Source organism: Bos javanicus, chromosome X (assembly GCF_032452875.1).
Source record: "Bos javanicus breed banteng chromosome X, ARS-OSU_banteng_1.0, whole genome shotgun sequence".
NCBI lineage: Eukaryota > Metazoa > Chordata > Mammalia > Artiodactyla > Bovidae > Bos > Bos javanicus.
The window spans coordinates 58,067,562-58,090,109 of record NC_083897.1 but is presented as its reverse complement, the minus strand read 5'-3'; the positions used below and the strand labels follow the sequence as shown (position 1 = coordinate 58,090,109).

At 48.6% G+C, this 22,548-nt stretch overlaps 1 protein-coding gene across 5 annotated transcripts in view; it reads right to left on the bottom strand.

Moving 5' to 3' along the window:
• Positions 1-2,260: 2,260 nt before the first annotated feature.
• The window catches only part of FRMPD3 (FERM and PDZ domain containing 3), a 145,585-nt gene continuing 125,297 nt past the window's right edge, over positions 2,261-22,548 (bottom strand). For 4 of the 5 annotated variants that reach the window (XM_061409375.1, XM_061409374.1, XM_061409377.1 and 1 more), the window contains 2 exons: positions 7,666-8,487; positions 2,261-6,088 (listed from right to left, as the gene is read on the bottom strand). In XM_061409375.1, coding sequence (XP_061265359.1) covers positions 3,135-6,088; positions 7,666-8,487 — 3,776 coding nt within the window. In that variant the 3' untranslated portion in view covers positions 2,261-3,134. The remainder of the gene's footprint in view (positions 6,089-7,665; positions 8,488-22,548) is intronic. The other variant, XM_061409379.1, reaches the window with a different exon arrangement.

Sequence of the window (22,548 nt, the reverse complement as noted above, 5' to 3'; positions counted from 1 at the left end):
TAGCCATTCCCAGAGAGAGGGCCTTTTTCACGAGGGTCAGAGGTCTGGCAGGACTCTCTCACGGCAGTCATCTCATTCAACACATTCATTCAACAAATGTTTATTGAACACCTACTATGTGCCAGGCAGGTACTGTGTGGGTGCACACCCAGACTATAGAACTGAATAAGATATGCTTTCTGACTATAAGGAGCTACCAGTGTGGTACAGGACCACAAGTTTCTGGACTGTCCAATCAGGTCATTTTGAGTGGTGGCCTCTGTTCACACTGGGACTGACTTCAAGAGTCCCAACATTGATGTCATGGGATGTATCCCTGGTGGGTATTTCCCCAAAGAGTTCTGCCACCAGGTCACCCTGGGTAGCCTCCCACATGCAGAGCCACCCAGCCTGACTGCTGTCTCTGGTTCCTCCTCCATGTGTGGCTTCCAAACCACTTTAGCCATGACCTTTGCAAACATGAGGAAAAGCATCTGTGTCCAAGCTTTGGGAGGAAGTAACTCATTAGGGCTGCTGTACACAGTTGTATAGGATGTACACTCGGCCAGGGAAGCAAGTGGGGCTGAAATTACCAAGCTATGTGTCCAAAGGCCTAGCATCACCCAGAGGACTGGATCTGCCTCCCCTAATTCGTCATGGCAGGTGGGTGCAGCAGGGAGAAACTTCCTAGTTGGCACAAAGGTATCTCATAGACTTGTGGAATCTGTGATTACCACAAGGACCCAGAACAGGAGAAATAGAATCACCACCCTCCACTAGGTAACTCTCTGAAAAACCATCTCTGCTTAGGGTCCTGTTGCTTCTGTTGTATGGAAATACCCCTGTCCCTAGAAATTGCCAGAGGCCATTGCAAAGGATTGGCTAGCTTTAACTACAGGCTAGTTCTGAGGTAACTGGGTGCAGTTTCAGAGGGAGAGGCCCCATTTCCCAAAGCAACTTGAAAGCTGACCTGAACCTCTGTCTCCTAGCTCCCAGGCTGCCCAGTTCTCCCAGCACAGAGCACATGGTGTTTCTGTGCTGCCCTTGCTGGCAGCCACGGTGGCCAGTGGAGCCAAAGGCCCCAGGGTCAAGTGAAAGGAGCACAGTATCCAACTCCTGTGACCAACAGGAGACTTCTAAGAGGGGCAAAGGGGAGGCTGGAAGAGCAGGGTTCTCAGCTCTCCTTGTCCACCGGGGCCCAGATAGATGGGTGAGGGGCCCAGTGGGAGCATTCAGAGGGCTGCCAGCAATCAACAATTCAAGGACACAAGGACTCCCACACAGAGGCACTGCAAAGACTTATTGGGATAGTAAGATGAATAGATTTAATCATTCTTGTTTGAAAAACAAGACATAAATTAGTATATATATAGAATTTATATATTTTATGTAGTATATATACTATATACAGACATTAGAAAATGTGTCCTCTCCATGAGGTTGAGGGAGAGGTGAAGGATGGCGGTGGAATGAATGACACAGGCGGGACCTAAGTGGTGAAGAGGCAGGATCAAGAGGTTGGGAGAAGAGGGAGACCATGTCAGCAAGTGGGCTCACAGTGGTCGTGGGGGCAAGGGTTCCCCACCTGGCTGCATCTCTGGCCCATTAAACAACTTGGTCCTGTGGGAGGAGAGGCAAGGAAGAGCGGGGGGCGCTGGCTTTTGCAGAACGAGCTCCTCTAATCCTTGCCGGGAGGAATTGCCACTCAGGGGGTCTTTTATCACACTCGGGGGTACCAAGGATAGGTGGGGGTTGAGCACAGTGTACATCTTTATAAAACTCACATAAGAACGGGAGGTTTCACATGAGCCCCTCACAGAACGATGAATGAGGCAGACACAGGGCACGAGCATGTGGGAAATGGGGAATATGGAGAGGTGCATGAGAAGCAATCTATACAGAAGAAACATTGGCTTTCTTTGTTCCCTACAATGGGCAATTAGTAGGGACTCCGTGTCTTCACTCCCAGGAACACTGTGGGGGGACGGTGACGGCAGCAGATGTGTGTCAAGAAGAATGCGAAACAGTGTGAATTCCCTTCCAGATAACTCCAGGGGAGGGGAGAGAGAGAGAGAGAGAGAAAGGGAGAGAGAGAGGTGCAGGACTGCACCGGGTAAGGCGCTCAGCTTCTTTTCTTAGAGAGACAAATCCACAGGGTCAATACACAGCCAAAAGCATATACTCAGGATTAACATATCACGCTAGCTTCCAGAAGTTTAAGATATAGTCATCGACACCCCCCCACCCCCGACCCCCTGCCCCCCACCCCCCACCCCCCACCCCCAATCTGTAGCTAAGTCGGACTCCTAAGGACAGTCTGTCTGGTAGAGAGATGTTGAGAGGAGTCGCATGCTGGCAGCGACAGCCCCTGTGCTGGGCCGGGCTGGGCAGGGTGGGCTCCAAGGCCTGCACTGGGTCTCCCCAGGGCAGACATGGTCACCAGGTACCTTACCCAGGACGAGCGGGGTAATCCCAGATGCCTGCTCCCTAGTGGACTGAGCTGCCCTGCCCGTCAGCGAGGGACAGGGCACTTTGGGAATGGCTGGTGTGGAGCTACTGGGCCCAGGGGCGAGTGCTCCCAAGGCTGCCAGCCTGTAGAGCTGGCCACCAACAGCCCAGAGTGGCTGTTTTCTGCAGACCCACCACCTGGGCACCAGCCCTCAGGGTGGCTCCTGCCAAGTGAGTGAGAGCTTGGGCACATCTGGGCTGTGTGCCCTCTCCCCTCTGCTCGCTCGGCACCGCCGTGGCCCTTGAGGGAAACAGGTGCCAAGAGGAGCTCGAGACCCACGGGCCTCTGGGTTCAGGCCTGCCTCCCTCTGACTCCCACGATGGAGCAGGAAGTGGACCTGACGTCACGTCTCAGCCCTAGAGAAGAGAGAAAATACAGCTCTGTGACGGGCGTAGTGACGGGGGGGCCGTGGCCCTCACAGTGACGCCCAGAGGCCAGGGAAGGGGCGAGGATACCCAGGGTGGCAGCTGCCTGGAGCCCTCAGGGACAGCCTCCAATCCAGGGACTTCTCAGTCCCTGGAGACTGAGGACTCAGGGGGGCCCTGACTGGCCCAGCAGACACATATACTCACCACAAGATGCAAAGACCACAAAGCTCAAACCTGGGGCCACGGTTGGAGAAGGGGGGCAGGCCTGGGCAGATGGCCTACTTAATAAGGGTCTTTAAGGAGCGGGTGAATGTGCTCATAACAGTCGCTGAAGTTGGGGAGCCTGGCGGGTGGCCCCCAGCTGCCCCCAAGGCTGTTGCTGCCTGCTGTTGCTGCTGCTGCTGCTGGTTAAGGTTCCGGGCAGTGGACTCTTCAGCTGCACGCAGCAGGAAGGTGTAGTTCCTCACCACTTCCTCCACCTTGGCCAGCAGCTCCTGGCGCTGGGCCTCAGAGCGCACGATGAACACCAGCCGCACAAAGGTCTCAATGAGGCTGCTCAGCACCTGGAAGCTGCCCGTGATGGCTGCCAGCATGTGCGTGGGGCTCTTGTCCACGTTGGCCACACGGCGGCAGGAGGCCCGGAGCTCCTTGAACTTGAGAGCCAGTTCCAGTTTGTATTCAGAGATCTGGGAGACGTAGGGCTTGGGGGCGCGGGCCTCAGGACTGGCCACACACTGCCGCAGGACCGTCAGCAGCTCGTTGGTGTCCAGCCGGGCGGCCAGGAAGCCGTCGGGCAGGCCATAGGCATGGGCCCGCAGGGCATTGATTTTGGCCAGGCTTCCCTCGAAGGTGGACACCCGCAGGTCGATCTCCTGGGTGCGGGATGCCTCAGGGCTGCTGCTGCTGCAGGTGGTGGCATCCAGCACCTGCAGGGTCCTGCTCACCACGGGCACTACCTGCTCATCCAGCTTCATGCCGGGCAGGATCTTCATGGGGATGGAGTACGAGAGCTCATCCTTGCCATCACTGGCATCATCTGCCATGTCACACTTGCGGTAGTAGAAGCAGTAGCGGATGGAGCAGCACTTGCCGTTCTCACTGTCCTCGTCCAGCTCTGCGGGCTTCCGGTACACCTCTTCTGGCAGTGAGAACACGGCCATCTGTCGGGGCCCTTTGGTCTCAGGGGCGACATGGACGTAAGAGGGGTCTCCCAAGGTCGGGGACTCCAGCGACTTGCTTTTGGGACCCATGCCTAGGGGGAGGCCCGCCTCTACCTCCTTGGCCTCCCTGGGCAGCATGCCCAGGGGTGGGTGCGGGTAGATGTCTGAGGTCAGTGAGGCCCTGTCACCCTGGTCCAGCTCACTGATGCTGTAGCGGCGCATCAGTTTCCTGTAGTTGGGAGCTCCGAGACACTCGCCCCCAGAGGCACACGTGGTCAGGCAAGAAACACCACTCTCAGGGTCCGATCGGCACTCTCGGGACTCCAGGCTGGTGGAGCGGATGCGCCTGACACTGGTGGGGGTGTCGAGGCTCAAGCCTGGGCCGGCCTCTGGCTGCCTCTGGGTAGGGGGGACCCTGTCCCGATCCTTCCCCCGGAGGCTGGGCACTGGCGTCTGGGGAGCCTGAGGCCAGGCCCCCCTGCACATGCGCTTGCAATCGCAGCTGCGCCTCTGCTCACGGGACATGCCAGGTCCCTGCTGCACAGGGCTGCTGCGGAGCTGGCAGCTGCAGCGGCCTGGCGCTGGGGGTTGCAGGTACTCGGCTCCTGGCAGCTCCCCCTGGCTTGGCGGCTTAAGGAGTTCCTCGAGGAACTCCAGCTCATACTGCTTCACCTTCTGCAGCTGGGCCTGCCGCTCATCGGTCTCCTTCTTCTGGCGTGTTGGGAAGGTGGCAGAGAATAAATTACGGAGCCGGAAAGGACCCCGGGAAGATTTGGGCTTGACAGGACCTTCGGAGGCTGACTGGCCTCCATCCAGGGTGGTTTCGATCTTTCTGGAGGGCATAGTGCTCACCTGCCGGTTGATGGCTTGAGGCCTCAGTGGGCTCTGGCCTCGTGTCAGGCAGCTGGGGCTCTGCAGAATCATGGGGTAGCCGACTCGGGGGACCAGGCTGGTCTCCTCAAGTTTGCTGCTTTGGGGGGTGCTCTCCAGCTGCCCCTTCTCCCCATGGCCAGAGACAGTGCCCTGTTTGTGCACAGAAGGCTTGGCACCCTCGGGCCCACCCTTGCCTGCCACCTCCCCAGTACCTTGCTTGCCTGCTGACTCTCGACTCGCTCGAGACAGATAGGTTTTGGGAGGGAAAGTTTGAACAGGCAGCCTGTCCTCTTGTGGGGAGAGGTGCAGGCTCTCAGCTCGGCTGCCTGTGGGTGCTCTGGAGCTGGAAGAGACCTCTGGGCTCAGCTGCTGCTGGGAACTGCGTGAGGTCTCCGGAGCACTGGGGCTCATTTTGAACTTCAGATTCTTAGTGGCACTGCCACTCATTGTGCTAATTTCTGGCCTTACTAGGCTGACCTCTGACCTCCCCATGCTGGCCTCTAGCCTTCTCTCTCCACTGCTGGGAGTGTTCCCCAAGGCTCCGGCAGGGGCAGGTAGGCTCTTAGTGTGAACCACCTGCTGGAGGGCAGCTGAGATGATGGCTGGGGTCATGCTGCCCTTTGGGTCCAGGATAAGCTTGGGGCTCAACCTGACCTCCTTGGGCAGATTCTCCCTTAGCTCAGAGACCTGCTCTTCACTAAGGGATGGCGTGGCTGCCCTCAGTGACATCTCTAGGCCTGCCCTAGTGTGGCCAGGCCCTTTGTCCTCAGGAACTGGGGACAGCAGGCTCAGATTCTTCGGCTCACTCAGCTGTGGGGACAGTGCTGGGTGCACTGCCAGGGCATATGTTCGTTCACGCTGTGGCTGGGCCTCCGATGAGGGCAGCTTCCTCCGAGCACCAGGGGGACCGGGACTCTGACCTGCAACCACTGGCTGGAGGGATGAGTTGGGATCCGGGCGCCCGAGAGAATAAGGGGCCGTGAGAACAGCCTGGGCCGCACAACTCTGGATCCGGAAGGGCAGGTCCTTGCGGGCCAGGAGGCTGTCCTTGTTGAGGTGCTGGGCCAGGAAGTAGGTGGTGTTCTGGTGCTGCTTCATGGCCGACATCATCTCCGACATGTCTGTGAGCTCTGAAGAGTTGGTCTCATGGCCCGAGTCCAGTGATGATTCAGGGGTGATTGTGGCCAGCACAATCAGACCTGGGGGGACAGGAAGAGGGGTCTGCAGCACTTACTCAGGTCAAGTCCTTTCCGATCATATGTAGACGGTCTGTGAGGGTAAAGGTTAGTCAATAGGATTTCAAGCTGGGAAAATCCAGTCAGCCCTGGGGGGCCTGCAGGGCTGAGGGTGTGAAGCGGGGAGGGGAGGGGACAAAGAGAGGCAAGCTGGGAGAGGGGTGATGAAGGGCTGGAATCCAAAAGAGAAACAAAAGAGGCCAGAGAGAAGATCTGGGCAGTTTGATGGCAAATTAACATGCAAATCACAGGCAACATAACATGCTAATAATCATCACTATTTTTAGACTCAACAGCCTAGGAAATTTTTGTTAATTGTCCTGAAGAGAGCTGACAAAGAGAGCTCCCTCTCTCTGGCACTCCTCATTTGGCCAGGCCAGCCTACTGTCCCCGCAGCTGAGACCATTTAGCAGACCTTGGCCTCTCTCTGGCTACCACATGGGCCTCTAGCCTGGGAGCAGCTAGTGCTTGGAGCTCCAGACTCTGAGTAGAGAGTCACGCTAGGCCTAGGGGCCGAACACATAGGGGCTGCCCAACACCAAGGATGCTCTTACAGACAGAAAAGGCACACGCTCGCCCTGGTCAGCTAGGCTCCCTCTGACCCCAATAGCTTCACTTTCTGTCCACACTTGTCCTTGCCTCACATGCTTTCCCATATGCCTTCTTCCTCCCTATTTCTTTCCTTTCACTACAGCATTGACCTCTTTTAGGCATATGTGTATGGAAGGATGTACATGTGGCTATGGGTGCATGTCAGACATGTGGGCTTGTTTATAAGATGGATGTATGTGGGTCTATAACAGGGAATAACATGCATGTTGTATGGCTTGCCTACCAAATAATAATAACAATGGCTACAATTTACTGAATCCCTACAATGTACTAGGAAGTGTTTATGTACTTTGCAAGAATGATCTCAATTTAATCCTCACAACACCCCTATGAGATAGGACTGTTCTCAGATCCATTTAAGATGATGAAAGTGAGGCTCAGAGAAGGTTAAGTGGCTTGGAAAAGCAAAGGTGACACCGAAAAGTGGTGAAGGAGCCAGGACTTGGGTGCCTCTGACTGAGAGCCAAAACTCTGAGGTGGGATAAAGGCCTTAGCCCTGAGCAGTGATGGCTCCTGGCTCCTCTGATCCCAGGTCCCTACGTGGTTAGTTGGTCATTTTGTTTTTCTTCCAGACACATGCATGCTGGATGCTCTTTGCCTGTCTTCTATCTCTCTCACAATTTTGCTCTGATCCTCCATCCTGGCCTGGCTCCGTAGCTGTCATGGCCCCAATCCCTGGGGTCCATCCGCAAGACATTTCCAAAGCGATGGGATGGTGAGAGCCAGACCTGTAGTGGGGGCTGAGCAGTAGCTCCCTGTCACAGCATCATCGCTCCCCTGACCCTATCTGAACTGCCTCTGGGCCATCCACTGCCCTGACACACCACGCTGACTTTGACCTCTGCTTGGAAAGAAGAAATGTCACCTGCTGGCCCTGCCTGGCCAGGACAAGGAAGGGGAGGCAAGAGAGAGGAGGAACGGGCTGTTACCTGCAGTCTGTGGGGGTGGGGGATGTGGTCCATCCTCTGAGGCTGCCAGGGCTTCCAGAGCCTGCAGAGTGGACACCAGGGCATCATCTAGCTCCTGGGCATGATCTCGGACTGTCCGGGTCTGCACGCTGTCAATCAGTGTCACTGGAATCTCATCGTACAGGAGCCCCCGCAGGTGGCGTCCTTGCTCTTGGCTCTGGGCAGCCCGGCGCTTGGGGTCATCCTCATCAGAACTGTTGTCTCGGAAACCAGGAGGTGGGGCAGCAATGGCAGGCAACAGCGAAGTGCTCTCATCTTCTTCCTCTTCCTCCTCCTCACTCCCAGGGGGTGGGAGAGACATCAAGTCCACCATATTGTCACGAGAGGAGCCAGACCTCCCACCTTTGCGAGGGCCCAGCTGCTCCTGGAGTTTGGCTTTGCAAGAGTCACAGTAGAAGTTCAGGGCTTCAGCCCCAAGGGAATTGTCCAAGGTGTAGGAGCGGGCCCTGCTGGCACAGGGCTCGTGGTCTAGGCTAGCTGCATCAAAGTCATCAGGGATCGCCTCATAACCTTGGCCAGAGCTCTTGGACGTGGGGTCAGACTTGGTCCGGGGCCTGGTCTCCTCAAAAAAGATTAAGTTTTCATTGACATCCATCCGGCTTTCCTGTTCCTTCCTTTGTTCCCGCATGTGGAGGTAGCAAAAGCTGACAAGCTCAGAGTCGGCAGGTGGGGGCGTGCAGCGGCTCGACTTCCTGGGGCTGGTGCCCACGCTGCCCACATAACTACTCTCCTTTTTCCCCAGGTGGCCCCCAGTGACAGGGCGGTGGGCGCTGTGCATGTAATCTAAACCCAGAAAGAGAATCAACAGATGAGTCCTGGTGCTGAGGACTGTGGCTGAGTTCACATGGCGTCTTGGGCCTGGGTCTCTGGCGCCCAGCTGGGTGGTGGGTACTGAGAAAGAGCATGATTTGGCTCCTAGAGATGAGGGGAGGGGCAGCCAGGCTGCTGCTGACCCTGAAAGTAGAGTGAGTAGAATTGAATGGCCTGGGTGGCTAAGAGCCCCCAGGGATGGGGGCAATGGGGGCCCCCATGGGGGGCCTTTTCTGCAATGGGCAAAGGCATGGGGTGAGGTGGTGTAGGGATGAACACCTTGGTGTCTGGGCACAGCTGGACTCTTACATGGGTATATGTCTGGTCCAAGAGTCAGCTGTACGGGTGAGGTTTGTTTCATGTTCCCTCGGAACTGTCACTGTCTCCAACCCCCTCTATTCAGAGCCTGTGTTATACTTGTGTGAGGTTGTATCTCTTCTAGCAGAAGGAAATGAGTCTGACAAGTTAGTAGTGCTTTAGTGAGAAAGTGTACAACAGGTAGTACAATTCCAAGAGTGTGAATTTCAAAGAGGATGGTCAATGGAGGGCACCTAAAAGAACAGAACTCTACTAGCAGAATTTGGGGCATCTGAATGTGTCAAGCATATGAGAGAGATGCTGGCATGTATATTATGTGGGAGGAGAGTAGGAAGAGCATTTTTTTCAATTCCTCAAATCACATCACTTCTCTGTATTCATACAGGGCTAGCCTGCCTGCTCTATGTACATGTGGCAAAATATTCTAGTCAAGTATTTCTTTTCCTGACCATGCCTCACTTAAGAGGAATCTTAGTTTCCTGACCAGGGATGGAACCCATGCCCCATGCATTGGAAGCACAGAGTCTTAACCACTGGACTGCCATGGAAGTCTGCTACCAAATGTATTTTAGAGACAGTAAGTGCAGGAGGAGTTCACAGAAGAGAGAGAGGCCTTCAGTCTAGAATGATCAGAGAAGACTTTCACAGAGGAGATTTAACAATGGTAAGTATGTAGATCTGAGGATTACTCATAGCAAATGCTTTCTTTCTGAATGGCTTCTCTCTTTTAGGCTGCTTTTTGGCCCCTTCCCATGTTACTTGTGAGAATATACTCAGACAATGCCAGTTTTCTTTGCTATCAGCAGACAGACCGATGGCAAACACTATCTTAGGCTAAGGCTATATACCTGATCCAATTTAATCCTCACAACAACCCAATGACGTAGGTGCTATCATTATCCCCATTTTACAGAGAAAGAAACTGATCCATTCATTTTGTGACTTACCTAAGGTCACATGAATTGTAAATGGCAGTCTGGATTTTTTTTTTGGTGGGGGGGCGTTATGCTACACAGCTTTTGGGGTCTTAGTTTCCCAACCAGAGATTGAACCCACGACCTTGGAAGTGAACGCTCAGAGCCTTAACCATTGGACCAGCTGGGAATTCCCTGGCAGTCTGTATTTGAGCCCAGGTTTGAGAGACTACGAAGCCCATGTATTTTTTTTTTTTTAAACTTTTTACTTTATGTTGGAGTATAGACAGTTAACAGTGTTGTGATAGTTTCACTTGGACAGCAAAGGGACTCAGGCATATTTATACGTGTATCAGAGCTAGTGGAGGTGATGGAATTCCAGTTGAGCTATTTCAAATTCTAAAAGATGAAGCTGTGAAAATGCTATACTCAATATGTCAGCAAATGTGGAAAACTCAGCAGTGGCCACAGGACTGGAAAAGGTCAGTTTTCATTCTAATTCCAAAGAAAGGCAATGCCAAATGCTCAAACTACTGCACAAGTATACTCATCTCACACGGTAGTAAAGTAATGCTCAAAATTCTCCAAGCCAGGCTTCAGCAATACATGAACCTTGAACTTCCAGATGTTTAAGCTGGTTTTAGAAAAGGCAGAGGAACCAGAGATCAAATTGCCAACATCTGCTGGATCATCGAAAAAGCAAGAGAGTTCCAGAAAAACATCTATTTCTGCTTTATTGACTATGCCAAAGCCTTTGACTGTGTGGATCACAATAAACTGTGGAAAATTCTGAAATAGATGGGCATACAAGACCACCTGACCTGCCTCTTGAGAAACCTGTGTGCAGGTCAGGAAGCAACAGTTAGAACCGGACATGGAACAACAGACTGGTTCCAAATCGGAAAAGGAGTATGTCAAGGTTGTATATTGTCACCCTGCTTATTTAACTTCTATGCAGAGTACACCATGAGAAACGCTGGGCTGGAAGAAGCACAAGCTGGAATCAAGATTGCCGGGAGAAATATCAATAACCTGAGATATGCAGATGACACCACCCTTATGGCAGGAAGTGAAGAACTAAAGCGCCTCTTGATGAAAGTGAGAGAGGAGAGTGAAAAAGTTGGCTTAAAGCTCAACATTCAGAAAACTAAGATCATGGCATCCGGTCCCATCACTTCATGGCAAATAGATGGGGAAACAGTGGAAACAGTGGCTGACTTTATATTTTGGGGCTCCAAAATCCCTGCAGATGGTGATTGCAGCCATGAAGTTAAAAGACCCTCCTTGGAAGGAAAGTTATGACCAACCTAGACAGCATATGAAAAAGCAGAGACATTACTTTGCCAACAAAGGTCCATCTAGTTAAGGCTATGGTTTTTCCAGTGGTCATGTATGGATGTGAGAGTTGGACTATAAAGAAAGCTGAGCACCGAAGAATTGATGCTTTTGACTTTGATGTTGGAGAAGACTCTTGAGAGTCCCTTGAACTGCAAGGAGATCCAACCAGTCCATCCTAAAGGAGATCAGTCCTGGGTGTTCATTGGAAGGACTGATATTGAAGCTGAAACTCCAGTACTTTGCCCACCTGATGCAAAGATCTGACTCATTGGAAAAGACCCTGATGCTGGGAAAGATTGAGGGCGGGAGAAGGGGACAACAGAGGATGAGAGGGTTGGATGGCATCACCGACTCAGCGGACATGGGTTTGTGTGCACTCCAGGAGTTGGTGATGGACAGGGTGGCGTGGTGTGCTGCAGTTTGTGGGGCTGCAAAGAGTCGGACACGACTGAGTGACTAAACTGAACTGAACTGATACTGTTTCTTTCCTTCTGCTTGTTTTGAGTTTAGTTCACTGATTTTGTTTGTTTGGGGTTTATTTTGTCTATGCCTTGTGGCTTACAGGATCTTAGTCTTCCCACCAGGGATTAAACCTGAGCCATAGCAGTGAAAGTCCCATGGCCTAACCACTGGATTGCCAAGGAATTCCCATACTTTGTCTTCTTCAAGTTTTGTAAGGTGGAAGGTCAGGTTACTGATATGAAGTCTTTTTTTCTTTTTAAATCCAGGTGTTTATAAATTTCCCTCTAAACCCTATATTAGTTAGATCTCATAAGTTTTCATGCATTGTATCTTCATTTTCATCCATGTCAAAGTATTTTCCAATTTCCCTTGTGATTTATTTTTTGACCCATTGGTTAGTTATGAATGCTTTATTTAATTTCCATGTACATATGAATTTCCCAGGTTTCTTTCTGTTATTATTTTTTTCTATTTCTGTTGTGCTCAAAAAACATACTTTATAAGATTTCATTCCTTTTAAATTTGTTGAGGTTTATTTTATGACCTAATAATATATGGTCTGTCCAGGAGAATGTTCCAGGTGTACTTAAGAAGAGTGTATATTCTGCTATTGTTAAATGACATATTCTATAGATTTCTGTTAAGTCTAATTGGTTCATGGTGCTGTTCAGGTCCTCTGTTTCTTCACTGATCTTCTGCCTAGTTGTTCTATCCATTATTGAAAGTAGGGTATTGAATTCTCCAGCTATCGCAGTTTTATCGTGTTTTTCTCTTTTCAATTCAATCAGGTTTTGCTTCATGTATTTTGGGGCTCCATTGTTAAGTGACATCATCACAGTTTTGTGCTGGCTGTAAGCTCTAGTGAAAAGTAACACTGATTCATTGCCCCCGTCAAACTGGAATTTGAAAGGCATTTGGAAGTTGTTTTTTTTTTCCCCCCAGCATCTAGACCACTATGATGAACTATAGGGTAATGGTTAAAAACATAGGCTTATATAGTTATATGACAGCCTGTATGCGAGGAGAGTTTGGGGAAGAATCCATTCAGTTCAGTCGCTCAGTTGTGTCCGACTCTTTGCCACTCCATGAACCACAGCATGCCAGGCCTCCCTGTCCATCACCAATTCCCAGAGTTTACCCAAACTCATGTCTACTGAGTCAGTGATGCCATCCAACCCTCTCATCCTCTGTTGTCCCCTTCTCCCGCCCTCAATCTTTCCCAGCATCAGGGTCTTTTCCAATGAGTCAGATCTTTGCATCAGGTGGGCAAAGTACTGGAGTTTCAGCTTCAATATCAGTCCTTCCAATGAACACCCAGGACTGATCTCCTTTAGGATGGACTGGTTGGATCTCCTTGCAGTTCAAGGGACTCTCAAGAGTCTTCTCCAACATCAAAGTCAAAAGCATCAATTCTTCGGTGCTCAGCTTTCTTTATAGTCCAACTCTCACATCCATACATGACCACTGGAAAAACCATAGCCTTAACTAGATGGACCTTTGTTGGCAAAGTAATGTCTCTGCTTTTTCACATGCTGTCTAGGTTGGTCATAACTTTCCTTCCAAGGAGGGTCTTTTAACTTCATGGCTGCAATCACCATCTGCAGGGATTTTGGAGCCCCGAAATATAAAGTCAGCCACTGTTTCCACTGTTTCCCCATCTATTTGCCATGAAGTGATGGGACCGGATGCCATGATCTTAGTTTTCTGAATGTTGAGCGTTAAGCCAACTTTTCACTCTCCTCTCTCACTTTCATCAAGAGGCTCTTTAGTTCTTCACTTCCTGCCATAAGGGTGGTGTCATCTGCATATCTCAGGTTATTGATATTTCTCCCGGCAATCTTGATTCCAGCTTGTGCTTCTTCCAGCCCAGCGTTTCTCATGATGTACTCTGCATGGAAGTTAAATAAGCAGGGTGACAATATACAACCTTGACATACTCCTTTTCCGATTTGGAACCAGTCTGTTGTTCCATGTCCGGTTCTAACTGTTGCTTCCTGACCTGCACACAGGTTTCTCAAGAGGCAGGTCAGGTGGTCTTGTACGCCCATCTATTTCAGAATTTTCCACAGTTTATTGTGATCCACACAGTCAAAGGCTTTGGCATAGTCAATAAAGCAGAAATAGATGTTTTTCTGGAACTCTCTTGCTTTTTCGATGATCCAGCAGATGTTGGCAATTTGATCTCTGCTTTGCTGGAGCAGCCGTGAAGAGATACCCCACATCCAAGGTAAGAGAAAACCAAGTAAGCGGTAGGCACTGACAGAGGGCATCAGAGGGCAGACAGACTGAAAGCACAATCACAGACAACTAGCCAATCTGATCACATGGACCATGGCCTTGTCTAACTCAGTGAAACTATGCCATGCTGTGTGGGGCCACCCAAGATGGACAGCTCATGGTGGAGAGGTCTGACAGAATGTGGTCCACTGGAGAAGGGAATGGCAAACCACTTCAGTATTCTTGCCTTGAGAACCCCATGAACATTATGAAAAGGCAAAAAGATAGGACACTGAAAGATGAACTGAAAGATGAACTCCCCAGGTCGGTAGGTGCTCAATATGCTACTGGAGATCAGTGGAGAAATAACTCCAGAAAGAATGAAGGGATGGAGCCAAAGCAAAAACAATACCCAGTTGTGGATAGGACTGGTGATAGAAGCAAGGTTCGATGTTGTAAAGAGCAATATTGCATAGGAACCTGGAATGTTAGGTCCATGAATCAAGGCAAATTGGAAGTGGTCAAACAGGAGATGACAAGAGTGAACATAGACATTCTAGGAATCGGCAAACTAAAATGGACTGGAATGTGTGAATTTAATTCAGATGACCATTATAATTACTACTGTGGGCAGGAATCCCTTAGAAGAAATGAAGTAGCCATTATAGTCAACAAAAGAGTCCGAAATGCAGTACTTGGATGCAATCTCAAAAATGACAGAATGATCTATGCTTGTTTCCAAGGCAAACCATTCAATATCACGGTAATCTAAGTCTATGCCCCGACCAGTAACGCTGAAGAAGCTGAAGTTGAACAGTTATATGAAGACCTACAAGACCTTCTAGAACTAACACCCAAAAAAGATGTCCTTTTCATTATAGGGGACTGGAATGCAAAAGTAGGAAGTCAAGAAACACCTGGAGTAACAGGCAAATTTGGCCTTGGAGTACAGAATGAAGCAGGGCAAAGGCTGATAGAGTTCTGCCAAGAGAAAGCACTGGTCATAGCAAACACCCTCTTCTAACAACACAAGAGAAGACTCTACACATGGACATCACCAGATGGTCGACACCGAAATCAGACTGATTATATTCTTTGCAGCCAAAGATGGAGAAGCTCTATACAGTCAGCAAAAACAAGACCGGGAGCTGACTGTGGCTCAGATCATGAACTCCTTATTGCCAAATTCAGACTGAAATTGAAGAAAGTGGAGAAAAGCACTAGACCATTCAGGTATGACCTAAATCAAATCCCTTATGACTATACAGTGGAAGTGAGAAATAGATTTAAGGGACTAGATCTGATAGACAGAGTGCCTGATGAACTATGAATGGAGGTTTGTGACATTGTACAGGAGACAGGAATCAAGACCATCCCCAAGAAAAAGAAATGCAAAAAAGCAAAATGGCTGTCTGAGGAGGCCTTACAAATAGCTGTGAAAAGAAGGGAAGCAAAAAGTAAAGGGGAAAAGGAAAGATATAACCATTTGAATGCAGAGTTCCAAAGAATAGCAAGGAGAGATAAGAAAGCCTTCTTCAGTGATCAATGCAAAGAAATAGAAGAAAACAATAGAACGGGAAAGACTAGAGATCTCTTCAAGAAAATTAGAGATACCAAGGGAACATTTCATGCAAAGATGGGCTTAATAAAGGACAGAACTGGTATGGACCTAACAGAAGCAGAAGATATTAAGAAGAGGTGGCAAGAATACACAGAAGAACTGTACAAAAAAGATCTTCACGACCCAGATAATCATGTTGGTGTTATCACTCACCTAGAGCCAGACATCCTGGAATGTGAAGTCAAATGGGCCTTAGGAAGCATCACTACAAAGCTAGTGGAGGTGATGGAATTCCAGTTGAGCTGTTTCAAATCCTGAAAGATGATGCTGTGATAGTGCTGCACTCAATATGCCAGCAAATTTGGAAAACTCAGCAGTGGCCACAGGACTGGAAAAGGTCAGTTTTCATTCCAATCCCAAAGAAAGGCAATGCCAAAGAATGTTCAGACTACTGCACAATTGTACTCATCTCACACGGTAGTAAAGTAATGCTTAAAATTCTCCAAGCCAGGCTTCAGCAATACGTGAACCATAAACTTCCAGATGTTCAAGCTGGTTTTAGAAAAGGCAGAGGAACCAGAGATCAAATTGCCAACATCTGCTGGATCATCGAAAAAGCAAGAGAGTTCCAGAAAAACATCTATTTCTGCTTTATTGACTATGCCAAAGAAACAGTATAGAGGACAGAAAAATAGAGAAACATCAGTGAATCTAAAAGTTGGTTTTTTGAAAAGATTGATAATACCAACAAACTTTTAGCTGTACAGACCAAGCTCAAAGAGAGACAATTCAAATTATTAAAATCAGGAGTGAAAGAAAGGACATTACTACTCACTCTCCATCAATAGAATCATTTATAAGGTGAATATTTTGAATAAGCTTATGCCAACAAATTAGATAAGCTAAGATAAAATGGACAAATTCCTAGAAATACACCAATTACCAGAACTGAATTAAGAAGATAGAAAATCTAAATAGGCCAATAGCAAGAAGATAAATTGAATCAGTAATTAACTCTCCCCAAATTAATCAAGTCAGTCAGTCAGTCAGTCCAAGCCCAAAATGACTTCACTGGTGAATTTCATAAAGTGCTCAAAGAAGTAATTTATAGTATTCTTCACAAACCCTTCCAAGAAATGATAAGGAACAGATACTTCTCAGCTCATTTTATGATTGTCAATATTACCTTGATACTAAAGCAGACAAAAACATCACACAAGAGAACTACAGACCAATATTCTTTATGAATATAGATACAAAATATAGTCCTCAACAAAATACTAGCAATCAGAATCCAGCAATATATATCAAGAATTACACATCATGCCCAAGAGGGATTTATTGCAGGAATGCAGCATTGGTTTAACATCTGAAAATCAATTAATGTAATATACCACGTTAATAGAATAGAGGACAAAAACCACATGATCATCTCAACAGACACAAAAAAATCATTTGACAAAGTCCAACATCTTTCATGATAAAACTCAACAAGATAGCAATAAAAGGAAATGTCCTCAACATGATAAAGGTTAACTGTGAAAAACCTAAGTTAATTTCATACTTGATGGTGAAAGACTGAAAGCTTCCCCCTAAAATAAGGAAAAAGTCCAGGATTTCTACTTTCACCACTTCTATTCAACACCATACTTGGATTTCTTGCTAGGACAATTATTAAAATGAAATACAGTCATCCAGATTGGAAAGAAAGAAGTAAAACTATTTCTATTTGTAGATCTTATATATAGAAAATCCTAAGGAATCCACTAATAAAATATTAGAACTAATAAACAATCTCAGCAAGACATCCCTGGCAGTCCAGTGGTTAAGGCTGTGCTTCCACTGCAGGGGGCACAGGTTTCATCCCTGGCTGGGGAACTAAGATCCTGCATGCCACACTGTGCAGCCAGAAAAACAAAAAAAAGCCCAATATCAGCAAGGTTACAGTATAAAAACTTAATATATAAAAATCAATTGTATGTTTATGCAGTAGCAATAAATAATCTGATAATAAAATTAGGAAACAATTCTATTTACAATAGCATAAAAATAATATACTTAGGTATAAATTTAATAAAAGAAACTGGAAACTACTGGAAACTACAAAACATTTATGAAAGAAATTGAAGAAGATTTAAATAAATGGAAAGATACTATGTGTTCATGGACTGGAAGACTTAATATTGCTAAGATAGCAATACTTCCCAAATTGATCTATAGATTCAACACAGTCCCTATCAGAATTCCAGCTGACTTTATAGAAGTGAAGTGAAAGTCACTCAGTCACATCCAACTCTTTGCAACCCCATGGACTATACTCCATGGAATTCTCCAGACAAGAATACTGGAGTGGGTTGCTGTTCCTGTCTCCAGGGGATCTTCCCAACCCAGGGATAGAACTCAGGTCTCTTGCATTGCAGGTGGATTCTTTACCAGCTGAGCCACAAGTAGAAATTACAAGCTAAGTAGAAACTGACAAGCTAATTCAAAAATTCACATGGAATCACGAGATCCAGAATAACTGAAACAATCTTAAAAAGATCAAAGTAGGAGGACTCATATGTCCTGATTTTAAAACTCACTACGAAGCAATGGTAATTCAAACTGTGGTACTGGCATAAGTTTAGACATTATAGGTCATATGGAATAGAACTGAGAGTCCAGAAAAAAATCCCTTTTTTATGGTCAAATAGGCCAATTTAAGAGCTTCCCTGGTGGCTCAGTGGTTAAAAAAATCTGCCTGCCAATGCAGGAGACATGAGTTTGATCCCTGAGTTGGGAAGATCCTCTGGAGAAGGGCATGGCAACCCACTCCAGTATTCTTGCCTGGAGAATTCCCTGGACAGAGGAGCCTGGTGGGCTACAGTCCATGGTGTTGAAAAGAGTTGGACACGACTGAGCACACACACACACATGCTGCCTCTCTAAACATATAGTCAATGTAACCACATTGAGTGGGTTTAATTTAGATCACAGTGGCTGACTCTAGGGAACTCTAGGTCAGCGGGAGAATGGTATGTAATGACCTCTGTGCTTTAGGTAAGAAGTGCTCTAGGGGAGCACCAAGCCAGGAGCACGAACTAGCAGTTCAGGAGGTCTCTACCCACAGGCACTGTTCACAGGGCTCAGCCATGTACCAGGTGCTAACTCCCTTTGAGGCAGATGAATAATCAGCATAGCCAGCCTGGCAACAAGCTGCCATCATAGGTGGGTCCCAGAGGCATGTGCACTAAGCAGGTGGTGACTTCTCTCAGCCAAGGTCCTGATGTCCAAAGGTGGCTTCCCTCCCTGCAAGATGGAAACATCTCCCAGCACCAGGTTGTCAAGGCCAGATGAAACACAGCCTGCCACTTGGTGCTGTGATGTGCAGATCCAAGGAGCAGCATGAGGCTGTGTGGCAGAGACAGTGTGCCTGCAAAAGCCCACATCTGAGGACAGAAGGTTACAGATGCCAGTAAAGTCAGCTATGATATGCTGACGGCTGGGACAGCATGCCTCTCAGACTGAATCTGCTGTAAATTGCTCATCAGCTTTCCCCAAGAGGGATGCCCTAGTCTAGCCCTCTGTACTCAGTTACTCTCAAGGGTAACTTAAATGCTTGCAAAGAAATAGGATAGTGATTCAACTGTGCTGTGCTTAGTTGCTCAGTTGTGTCCGACTCTTTGTGACCCCATGGGCTGTAGCCCCCAGGCTTCTCTGTCCATGGGGATTCTCCAGGCAAGAATGCTGGAGTGGATTGCCATGCCCTCCTCCAGGGGATCTTCCCAACTCAGTGATTGAACTGAGGTCTCCCGCATTGGTGGTGGTTTGTTTACCGTCTGAGCCACCAGGGAAGCCTGGTGGTCCAACTAGATCACTATATAAGTATATGTGTGTGTGTGTGTGTGTGTGTGTGTGTGCGCGCGTGTGCTCAGTTGTGTCCAACCCTTTGCAACCCCACAGACTGTAGCCTGCCAGGCTCATCTGTCCACGGACTTTTCCAGGAAAGCATACTGGAACAGATTGCTATTTCCTCCTCCAGGGGATCTTCCTGGCCCAGGGATCAAACCCGCATCTCTTGCGTCTCCTGCATTGGCAGGCGGGTTCTTTACCTATATATGCTCAAGTATATCTCACACACATACACACACACACACATACAGCAGGATGTTGACTTAGCTAGCCTCCTATTACTTGGCCTTGCTATATTCTACAGTCCAGTAATCATTACTGGTTATAATAATGACCTAGAGGCTTTGGAATAAGTTCATGTTCTTTCTGACTCATCATTAAAAAAGCCTGTTATGTTCAATCCAGCTTTAGCACTCTGTGCATGTCATGGAGTTTTAACTTCATGAAAATCAGTAAGCCATGCATGGGCTATGTAGTAGCCATTAAGCATAATACTTGATTCACTAGACCAAACTGCCTTATAACCGTGAGAGAAAACGTAGAGTGAGTTCCTCCAACGGTCATCCCAGTTGGGGCCCCCAAACCTTATTTTCATGGATTTCCCCAGGATACAAGGGAATTCAAGGCTGGAGAGAGAAGGTAGCTGCCTCTGGATTTCCCACAGCTGGAGAACAGGCATTTGTCTGAGTCTTTCTCAAGCCCAGGTATTGTTCTGTTGTGTCAGCTGAATTTCCCCTAAATAAATGCAAAGGCACTTACTGCACTGACATTATCCATTTCATCATCTGTCCGTATTCCCCCGCTGGACTGTAAGCTTGGCGAGGACAAAGACCATGTCTGTTACTCCTGGCTCTATCCGCACTGCCTGGCACATAGTGAATACTAGAGAAAGAGTTGTTGAGTGAATAAATGAAATACCTCCTGTGGGGAAACTACTGATAAAACCCAAGAGGTAATCCCTTCCTTCCCACATCCCCATTTTCCTTTTTCATTCAGTCTCAGAGGAGAGGAGGTGCTTTCTCTTTTCTACTTGTGGGTTTAACAGCATCCTTTTGGCCCAGCCAGCTGAGAACTGAGTCGAGCTAGCTGGCAGCCAGTAACTGCCGAGGGACAAGAATAGAGAGCAGGCCAGGGATACCAGGCCCTGAGTGGTCTGGAGCTTTGGTTCCTGAAGGTAAAGCCCAACTGAAGTTGGCAGGATTCCTTTTCCCTATAGGCCTTGGCTAAGTAACACAGCACTGGGCCTTGTGTTCTGAAATGAAAGTGCGGGCCAACAGAGGAAAGCCATCTCAGCTTTGTACCAGGGACTGATGGCCCCTCACTGTAATCTGGGCAGAGGGCTCCTCAGTGGTACCCATTGCTGTCTTTCTAGCCTGTCCTTGGGGCCAAGGGAGAAGAAGTGCACACCAGCCCCTGACAGGCAGAGCCAGGAGGCTTGCCCTGTGCCACTGGCTGAGAACACTGGGTGGCTGTTGTTGAACCCAGCATCTGACAGTCCCAAAGGCCACACAACTAGGCCCTGCTGTGGACTCAAGGCCTTGGGGAGGTGAAGCACTGCAAACAGCAGGGACACCACTGTGGTCTGTGTGGCTCCCACATGGACAAGTGAGGCCCTATGGTAGAGACAGCCTGAGCCCCCATCACTCTGCAGGCCCAAGGGGGCTCTCAGGAATCGGGAAGGACCAAAACCCACATCCAGTTTTTTGGAAACCTCTTTCCAGGCTGCAACACCTCCATGAGAAATGAATTTGCCTTTGGAATAGCAGCAGGGTTGCAACATACAATGTGCTCAGTGGAACTGCCAGGACACAGAAGACTGTGCTGCTTACTTGGTGCCATTGTCCCCACAGCAAGGAGAGTATTTAAGGACAGCATTGGCTAGGGTGGGATGACAGAAACACTTTGTCAGGCCGGGTGGGACTGGCAGAGTCACTCCCAGGGTCTTGTGAAAGTGGATCCCTTTAAACAACTGTCATTTCCACACCTGGTCCTCAGCTGGGTTCCAGGCTTTTCTTTCTGGCTTTCCTTTTCCATGTCTCCCTCTTGGTGCTGTTCAGTAAGAGGTATCACTGGATGTGATGACAGAGAGGAAGACCACAGGTGACACTGACAAGGTTAATGCTGGCCTTGGCATCCTTTGACCATCAGAGGTTTGATAGTGCAGATGGCAGCTCAGCCCCTTGGCTCCTTCTATTCTAAGTCACTTCCTATGCTTCTCTACGTAGAACCTCCTTCATGTGCCTTAAGGCCACTGATCCTTTCCTACATCTGTGTTTGGTGGATTGCCTTCTAATTCCTTTGGTCAGGGGCTTCCCCAGTGGTCCAGTGGCTAAGACTCCGAGCTCCCAATGAAAGGGAGCCTGGGTTTGATCCCTGGTCAGGGGACTAGATCTCACATGCCATAACTAAGATTTCACATGCCACAACTTAAAAAAAAAAAAAAAAAGATCCTGCATGCCACACAAAGATGGAATATCCCACATGCTGCAGCTAAAACCTGGCACAGCCAAATAAAATAATAATAATTCCTGTGAACAATGCGATGAGATGTAAACACAGGCTTGTCACCACGTTCGTGAAGAGATCATGAAGTGAGAGGGTGGGTGTGAGTGTACACAGCCCACAGGCTGCTGGTTCATCCCCTGAAAGTGTGTTTCTACTCCTCACTCTACATCACAGGTAACCATACTGCAAACCAAGACAGCCTTAAAGAGAAGAGACAAGCAGCAAGGCAAGCGGATGGAGTCATCAGCATGTGAGGAAGGCGACTCCTGGGCAGTCAGTCTCAACTTCCGCCCACGATGTTTGGGTGCTGGGACAAGGCAAGCCTCGGGTGTAATACATGGAATGTCTGTTCTTTGGGTCTCCTCCCTCTCCTCCTACTGTGGTTCAGGACAGCAGTATCTGGACTGGGCTGATCTGTCCTAAGGCCCCTCTGTGTCGCATCACCAGCACAGCTCTGGGTGATACACTGAGTTGCCTCACTGGGAAGCCTTCTGTTGGGGGGCAGCCCTTGACTCTATCTGATCCTAGTGATCATTCCCTCCTATCTCTGAGCCTCTTGCTGGGCTTGCATAGCCCTTCCTACCCCCGCCTTCCATGGCCTCTTACTCCAGGCAGCTCTGTCAGTGCCCACTCTGATGAACAAAAGAAAGGTTTTAGCTTCATTTTCAACTGCGCCAGGACATCTGTGCATCTCTCCGAGATCACTGTACCTCTAAAGCTTTGCCTTAGATCCCATGTGATTCTCCAATTGGTTCTATGCATTGCTCGTTTGCTATTTTTATGTTATGCTTGTTGACCAACTCAGACACAAAGTATTGTCACCGGCAT